The 8,945-nt window shown below is 36.8% G+C and overlaps 1 protein-coding gene across 6 annotated transcripts in view; it reads left to right on the plus strand.

Moving 5' to 3' along the window:
- Positions 1-8,505, plus strand: part of PCMTD1 (protein-L-isoaspartate (D-aspartate) O-methyltransferase domain containing 1) — a 43,009-nt gene extending 34,504 nt beyond the window's left edge. For all 6 annotated transcript variants that reach the window (XM_036437565.2, XM_036437566.2, XM_036437567.1 and 3 more), the window contains 3 exons: positions 1,221-1,392; positions 4,122-4,245; positions 5,446-8,505. In XM_036437565.2, the coding sequence (XP_036293458.1) occupies positions 1,221-1,392; positions 4,122-4,245; positions 5,446-5,810 (661 nt within the window). In that variant the 3' untranslated portion in view covers positions 5,811-8,505. The remainder of the gene's footprint in view (positions 1-1,220; positions 1,393-4,121; positions 4,246-5,445) is intronic.
- Positions 8,506-8,945: the final 440 nt, after the last annotated feature.

The raw sequence follows: 8,945 nt of genomic DNA on the forward strand, positions 1-8,945 counted from the left end.
CTTTAAAAGTGTGAGCAGTGAGGGGGCGGTTACAGCAAAAGAAATAATGGGGCATAGACTGCCTTAGTGCGGGATGTGGAGAAAAGACTATAGAGTACACACCCCCCTCCCAACTCTCAACCCTCCCTGCCCCACTCCCACCCTACTCCACCGAGAGGACCGGGTGTCATTCTGGCAAACGCTTCAACTGTCGGGGATCCTAATGTGTCTGTATTTTAATGAAAACTTACCGTGTAGTAAGTCCGTTAATTACCAAAGGGCAGGATACGCTTACAGGGTATAAAAGATTGTGATTCAAGCAGTGTCATTTTCCACTGCATGCTGAAACTTTTCATGTAAATCACTTCTTCCTTAAACGATAGCCTGATTTTTGCTGTGTGGTCATAGTAACTTTAATTTACTTCAGAGTGAAAGGATATTTCATTAATTAACCTTAAAAATGATTACTTGTTTTTAGTGCATTGAGGTTGTAATTATGTTGTTATGTTAGAGACCATTTTCAGGATTGTCAGAACTTAAGGCATAAAGTAGAATTCTAAATAGGAACGTCTGTAAAGTCACAACTCTCTGTGCCATGAACCAACACTGTAACAAGGAGCAGGCGGTCAGGATAAAATGCCTTCGCTCTGAAACCATTTCTCATGGGGCCAAAGCAGCATTAAGGAACATCACTGTTCATTCTGCTCTCTGTCCCAGTCCTGTAACACAGTTCTGCTAAAATGTATTAGGAAAATCGCCCTGATCTTAGTGGTTGCAAGATTACATGGTCACACTGGTATCTTCCTGACAAAGCTTTGCTGTTAATTGTAACAAACTGTCACGCACACCGCACCAGCCCTTCCATTCCCAGTGTCCACTCAGGTTGTTTTTAAAGGGCAGTGGAAAGTAAAGCCTTTTTTTCTCTCTCTTTCTTTATCATGTGTGTGGTGTCACAGGATTGGTGTCGTGATGGGCTTTTCATTATATCCATTTTTTTTTAAGCCTTAAGTGAGGTTTCAGTGGCAAAAATTTAGGTTAATGTTTTTAAAATATCTATATTACATGGATAATAACATTTAATCAGTGTTAAACTTCATAAGTATGATATTTAAATCAAATTTCATGTTTTATCCTTTGAATTAATTTTGGCAACTTCACTACTTCAAAGAACTGGATTATGTTACATTTTTTACCTAATATTTTGTGTAAATGAATTAAAATGTATTTGTTTTTCCGTGCAGATTTGAGTTCTGTGAACCTGCATTTGTGGTTGGCAATTGCCTCCAGATAGCATCTGACAGTCATCAGTATGATCGGATTTATTGTGGAGCTGGAGTCCAGAAAGACCATGAGAACTACATGAAAATATTACTGAAAGTTGGAGGCATCCTAGTCATGCCTATAGAAGATCAGGTAACCTCACCATCCTCTTGCTTAATGGCATACAAAACAAACGCATTAGTTTAGGATGGGAAGTGTCTAACACCAGTAAAGGTACAGTGTAATTTTTAAAGAAGAAATAGTCTTCATAGATCTATATATATTAAAAAATTTGAAACGGACCAATTATCTAACCAAAGGAGGTATAGACAAGCTGTCTCCACCACTATTAGAAAAGAGACTTGGTCTTTCACCCACGCTTAGCTACGATCTTCATGTTACAATAATGCCCCCTTATCCTTGATTTCACTGTCTGTTGTCTCAGTTACCTGTGGTCAGCCATGGTCTGAAAAACATTAAATGGAAGTTTCCAGAAATAAATAACTCCTAAGTTTCAAAGTGTGCCACATTCTGAGAAGCATGATGAAATCTTGAGCCTTCTCACTCTGTCATGCCTGGACGTGACTCATCCTTAGTCTATCATATCAAAGAAATCCTATTTGGGGGTTGTTTGGACTGCTTAACTCCACTTTAGTCACTTAGCAGCATCTCAGTTATCACAGCGACTGTGGAGGTAATGCAGAACCTGTATTCCACTTATTTTACTTAACAATGGCCCCAGAGTGCAAGAGCAGAGATGCTGTCAATTTGTGTATGTCAGAGAGAAGCCATAAAGTGCTTCCTTTAAGGGTCAAGGTGAAGGCTCTTGACTATTATTAATAAGGCATTGTATTACAATAGCTCACCTTATCCCAACACGAATGGTGAGCACAGTAACATCAGGTATTTTGAAAGGAAGACCACGTTTACGTAACTTTCATTATAGTATCTAATAAAAGTATTATATAATATGCTAATTAGACTGGTCAGCCGAGGGACCTTCCTGACGTCCTTCTGGATGAAGCTGGGGCTGTGAGAGCCAAGCCCCTTGCACGAATTTCGTGCATCGGGCTTCTAGTGTTGTTATAATTCTGTTTGTTGTTTTTTTTGGAGCGTTTATTTTACTGATTTCAGAGAGAGGGAGGGAGAGAGAGAGAGAGAAATAGAAACATCGATGATGAGAATCATTTATAGGCTACCTCCTGCACATCCCCTGCCAGGGATCTTGCCCGAAACCTGGGCATGTGTCCTGCCCAACCTAGAGACCTGGAATGGAACTGCGACTTCCTGGTTCATGGGTTGGCGCTCAACCATTGCGCCACACCGGCCCAACTGATTCTGATTTATTATTAGCTATTCTTAATCTGTTACTGTGATTAATTTATAAATTAAATTTATCATAGGTATGTATATATAAGAAACAAATAGTCTGCATAGGGTTTAATACTACCCGTGGTTTCAAGTGCCCACTGGGAGTCTTGAAACATACCCCTGTGGGTAAGCGGGTGCTGCTGCACCTCTCAAGCTGCTCCCTCCTCCATCTTCCCGACCTAGAGGTGTTCAGTGGAATGTGATGCTCTCCACCAGCTGTTCCGTTTTCAACATTTTAAAAATTCCTTTAACATCTAAAGAAAGAAATTCTATTTGGGGGTTGTTTGGACTGCTTAACTCCACGAAAGAAACAAGTAAATTTTTAAATCTTCATTTGGTACTTCATAGACTCATTTGAACATATTTCTCAGCTATTTGCCTGCCTATGGTTTGTAATTCTTAGGTATAACAAATGTATGAAATACTAATTTATTCAGGAAATGTGTGGATCTTTCCAAAGCAAATTACAGTACTTTAAAAATTTATAAAAATGCATTTCAAAAACTATCTTTAATATTCATATTAACCAGAATCTGAGATGTTTAATACACCGTGTGATTTGTATGGGAGACGATAGATGGTCTGAGATGACTGGGACTGGCGTGATGTTCTGGAGTTTGTATAGCTTGGGAGTCCCTTCTCATCACAACATTTTATTTGCATCTCAGTGAAGTTCACCGTTATTATGCACTGTGTACATTGTTGGTTATTAAAAAGACAGAGTACAAAAATAATCATTGAAAAATGTTTTGGAAAAATGTTACTTGACTGTTTCTAGAGTTGAGACCCCCAGATGAACAATCTTTTTCTGTTTTCCTTTACAGTTACAAATTCGGACATTTAAAATATGGCTTCCCATTGGTGTTTTGTTAAATATTTATTATACACTATTATACTGATGTAAAACATAATAATGATTTTTATCATATAAATTGAAGATACTAGCTTGATCAAGCTATGTCCTGGGCTAATCATTTTTCCCCCAAGGACTGATGATGGGTGTTTACTGAGTAGGTATAACTTTTAAACCCTTTATGAGTAATTACATTTATTAGTGAAATATCAAATTGAGATTAGAATTAGGATATATATTTTATTACCATTATGGAAGATCATGAAGTTGACTCATTGGTATAGTATTCAAAACATGTTTTTTAAAATATAATTTTTTATTTAGCTAAACATGTGTGAGACATATTTTGAGAACCAGTGGCAGGTACGGATTGGAATTATACCGCTAGAAGCCATCAGACACCAGATGTAACATGCAGTGACACTTCGGCCATATTGGGATATTCCATTTGCATTGAAATGCCTGTCTTCAACAGACAACATTTATGATTCCTTCTTTATCCTTTTACAGTAAATATTTAAAAGTTATTTGGTTGCATTCGTATATAGGTAATTGTATAGCCATGATTGGCAGTTATTTTGTTAAAACAGAATGGTGACTGTAAGGAAATCACATTTCCAGAATTAAGCTATTCTATTTCTTTTCCCCCCTCTAATAGTTAACACAAATTATGCGAACTGGACAAAATACTTGGGAAAGTAAAAATATTCTTGCTGTTTCATTTGCTCCACTTGTGCAGCCAAGTAAGAATGATAATGGCAAGCCCGATTCTGTGGGACTCCGTAAGTAACTGGTCCTTTGCAACTGAATTGTGACTTCCACTCCAAGGCCCGGGATTTAATAGACTCTCTCATTATGAAGAATTAAGTAGATATGCAGTAATATATTCATTGGATTTATTCACTTTTCTGTTTAATAAAGCCCTATCTTGCTCCAGACACTATTAGCTGCCTTCGTGGAAACATGAAAAGAAGGGGCAAGTGAAACAAAAATGAATTTATTAATTATAGTTGTGAGGTTATTATAATTTATTAACTTGGTGGCGTTTTCCATACAGAGGGACAGCAAACACAAACGCCTTTATTTAGGCTGAAAGGAGCTTGGTCATTCCAAGACCAGAAATAAATTTTAAGGTAGTTGAAGCTCACTGGCCATGCTCACAACCTTTCTCATGCTGTGACCCTTTAATAAAGTTCCTCATGTGGTGGTGACCCCCAACCATAAAATTAGTTTCGTTGCTACTTCATAACTGTAATTTTGCTGCTGTTATGAATCGTAATGTAAATATCTATGTATAGTTTGACTCAAATCCTTTTTCTAAGAAGAATATATGTTAACGGGTATATTTAAAAAAATAATTGATAATGCTTTCAGAATTACAAAAGGTTGAACATATTTTAGTAACAGACACTAATATAACCCTCTGCATCTCTCTTTTTATCTGACAGTTTTTCTAGTTTAGTTTCCTTTCGAAGAGTTTTGGTTATAAATGTGGTTTTATAGTAACATTGGATTTATTATGAACAGCATGGATGGTGATATGCTTTAAATGAGCGATTTTTTTTCTCCCTCAATTTTAAGGATGTCAACACAAATAGGTCTAGGTAGTTAATAAGACTGTCATTGGTTGGATTGATTGACATTTGTAATTGTGAATGTAAAGTAGGAATTTGATGGAAGAGGATAAAATGGGGGAAGAGTCTACATTTAAAAAAATGTTCATCATACCTTTGATCAGGGATCGAACCCGCAATCTTTTGATGTATGTGTATGGAGCCACCCTCCACCCCACTGAGCCACCCGGTGAGGGCTGTTCTCAGTTCTTAGAGTGGTGCTTGGCAGTTGGTAAACATGTGGAAATCTGTTAGTTGGAAGTCAGAGTTTTTATACTTACTGTTTCCTAGCATTCACCAAGAAATACATTTGTTTCTGTGATGAATAGTATCTAATGCTCTTTTTGTGTGTGTGCTGTTTTTTTATAGCCCCCTGCGCTGTCAGGAACCTACAGGACTTGGCTCGTATTTATATCCGACGCACACTTAGAAATTTCATCAATGACGAGATGCAGGCCAAGGGGATTCCTCAGAGGGCTCCCCCCAAAAGGAAAAGAAAGAGAGTTAAACAGAGGATCAACACGTACGTGTTTGTGGGTAATCAGCTTATCCCTCAGCCTCTAGACAGCGAAGAGGACGAAAAAATGGAGGAAGACAAAGAAGAGGAAGAGAAAGATGACGGGGACGCCATGAAGCCGGAGGAGCCCCCTCAGAATCTGCTGAGAGAGAAAATCATGAAGCTCCCCCTCCCCGAATCTTTAAAAGCTTACTTGACATATTTCAGAGAGAAATAACTTAAGCCACGAAGAAAGAATGCCTACTGATAATTCCTTTAGTCTTGAACACGTAGCATTTGTTAGAAGTTAAAGGAGAGAGAAATCTCTTCTCTAAGCAAATTATGGAGGGGTGGGGGGAGTGTAACGTTTCTGTCTTACTAATGATGTATTCAGTGATTAAAAATAATCCCTTTTATAAAATATATTTTTCTTTAAATCTTGGGGAAATTGCTGTTTTAATCCAGTAACTTTCAAGAGTGGGATGCAGCAATAGTCAAGACTTTGTGTACTGTAAATCTGTTTCCGATTCCCACAGATTCGTAGTGGTGAGGGGTGGACTTCATTTTATATAAGGTTACATAATGGTTCAGCAAATACAACCTTATTTGAACTGCAGTTTGCCTTTCCTCTATGGAAACTCAGATGCTTTGTAGACCCACTTACCTTCCTGTTTTTTGCAATCCCTATTGCTGAGTTACTGTAGACGCATTCCGGGCAATATATGAGTGCAATAACAATACAGACATTGAGTCATTTAGCTTTAAAAAAAAGCTTCACGGAATTCAACAGCACTGCTCCTTTTGCTTTTGAATCTATTGCCAAAAGACACGGGAAAATACCTGCTTCTCTCATAGAGATTTAAAGAGCATACATCAAGTAAACATTAAAGTAAAACGTATATGCTTAATACTCATAATTTGTATGGACCCTTTACGTTTTCAGTATTTAAAAATGATGAGGTTATATTACTCTGGAGTTTTAGAAGATAGTATATTTAGGATTTTTTTCTTTTCTTTCTATAGGCCACTGGGTAAAGTATTTGGTTTAAAAAAAAAAAATCCATTGTTCTGTATGACTATGGATAGCGCAGTGAGTGAATGAAGAGCATGAGTGACGGCCACTTCTGGATCCTGCTCGGTGGCAGCGCCTGAGCAGAGTCGGTCATAGCAGGTGCACTTTAGCAAATGGAACTTCTAGTTCATCTGAGTACTTCTCTTTGGCTGAGCTAGTCTGCGTTTGCTTTGAAATTCATTTTCATAGTATAAGGAATAGTCACAGAAATTGTATATAGATGCCTTTTGCTTTGAAAATCTAGTTCCAAGTCATAGCGTAATCTTTGGGACCTACATTGTGCACATTTAATTTCTTCCCATATCTGTTATTTCTTTTGGTAAAATTATAATGGTTTTCATTTTTTCGCTGAATGTCACATACACTATCATTTGACAGTTATAGCTTTTCGGTGATAACACAAGTAGTAAATGCCATTTTTTTAGTGACTTTTCATCATACTAGGGCCTGAAATCAGTCATCCTCCTTAAGGTATACCATATAGCCTATTTAGACATGAGTGTCACAAGGATTATGTATTATTTAAAAGAAAAAGTCTGAGAGTATCACTTATTACCACCAGCATCACTGTTAAAATAGTTGATCAAATATGCTGAAGGAAGCCCAGTCAGTGTGCAGTGGAAGGATTATCACCTCTGTGAATATTCAATTAGGAATACCCAGATGCTTTTAAAAAAAAATCTCAGTTCTGGAAATTCCACATGTCTAAAACCACGTGTTTAAAATATCCTAAGCATAAACGATCCTAAATAAATGAGAACATTTTAGTTAGATAATTCCATGGGCGGTGTTTGTGTTCCACAGTGACAGAGGCTAGAGGGTTGGGTGGGGCATCTCCACGAGTTTTTTCAGATGACGGCTGAACCGTTACTTTTAAATGCCTCAGGCCACTTCTGTCAAGGAAATCGTTTTATACAATGGTCATCTATTTAATTTTGAATTAAATATTAGTTTTAGAAGTTTAATCTTGAGTTCCTGTTACATATTTTTACCCAGCACCTCTCCACACACATTTGTTGTTTTCAGAGCTAATTCAGATAGGCAAACGTGATGATTTTGTTCAGATGGTTTCACTGTAAGGAGAGAGTTTTTATCTAGGCTGATTTTGAAGATTGGCTTTTTCATCACATTTTTTAGTCTGTTGACCTTGGCAAAGTGTACACCAGATTTTCATGATTGCATATTTTTGTCATTCAAATGTATCCTTTTTGTTTTTACATGCATTCATTTTACAGTTGTGACTTTACTATTGACTTTAAAGAAAGAAATAGAAATAAAAACTGATAATGCAACTGAAAGCCCTTTTATGTATCAATGGGAATATAGTAGAGTGATTAACAATATGTTGGGTTTGTGTTTATTTTTCAATGCATTCATGTTTACTTGAATATAGGTGATTATGCTTTATAAGTGGAGAAGTAGCAAGTAAAAGATGAAGTAAAGTTAATTGAAAATGATGAGTATATCATGTGGTTTTTTATAGCCAGATAAAACAATAGAAATAAGCTAACCCAGTAAATTATTCTGCAAGAGAGAGTAGGGGAGGTAGCATGATTTTCCTAAATCAGACAGCTAGTTGGAGATGGCTCAAAATAGCATCCAGCATCTGATAAATTCCAAGGAATTTGTCAATTGGCACCATAACTACTAAGGAGTAATTTAAGTCTATACTGCTTATTGGTCTATATATTTGGTTCCAGTATTAATAAAGGAAAATGGCACATGTAGTGGTTAAAATAAAATATAAAAAATGTGTGTTGGTTTCTAGCTGTCTGTGGGCATAAAAGTGGAGCAAAACCTGTTAAATTGTGGGAAGACTTGGAAAATTATTTTAAATAAACAATGGCATATAATGAAACCATTTTTCAGTGGCCTGGCTTTTTTTCCCCTTCTTTAATTTAGGAAAACTCAATACCCCATGGGTGTATGCTGCCTTACAATTACCGTGGTCTGTATTTGGACATCTAACTTTCCTTTGTCTGTTGCCACCTCTGGAAAGTATAGGGCACTTGAAAAACTAGTAGCTCTGAAGGGTGTTTATAAAATGTGTGTGAAGTACAAGGAATACTTCAGTGTACATGTAAATACAGCAAGTCCTCACAATGTCATTGGTAGGTTCTTGGGAACTGGTCTCAAGGTAAACAGTGTACAATGGAACCAATTTTATCCTAGGCTAATCGATAAAACTTAAGTTTCTTCTATTTTTTATCACAAAAACATCACCACACTTCTAAACAGACCTCAAATCACATTTTTTGTTAAACATTGAGATTACACATCCATTTAAGAAAGATGAGTAAA

This window comes from Pipistrellus kuhlii, unplaced genomic scaffold (genome assembly GCF_014108245.1).
Source record: "Pipistrellus kuhlii isolate mPipKuh1 unplaced genomic scaffold, mPipKuh1.p scaffold_m20_p_14, whole genome shotgun sequence".
Classification (NCBI taxonomy): Eukaryota; Metazoa; Chordata; class Mammalia; order Chiroptera; family Vespertilionidae; genus Pipistrellus; species Pipistrellus kuhlii.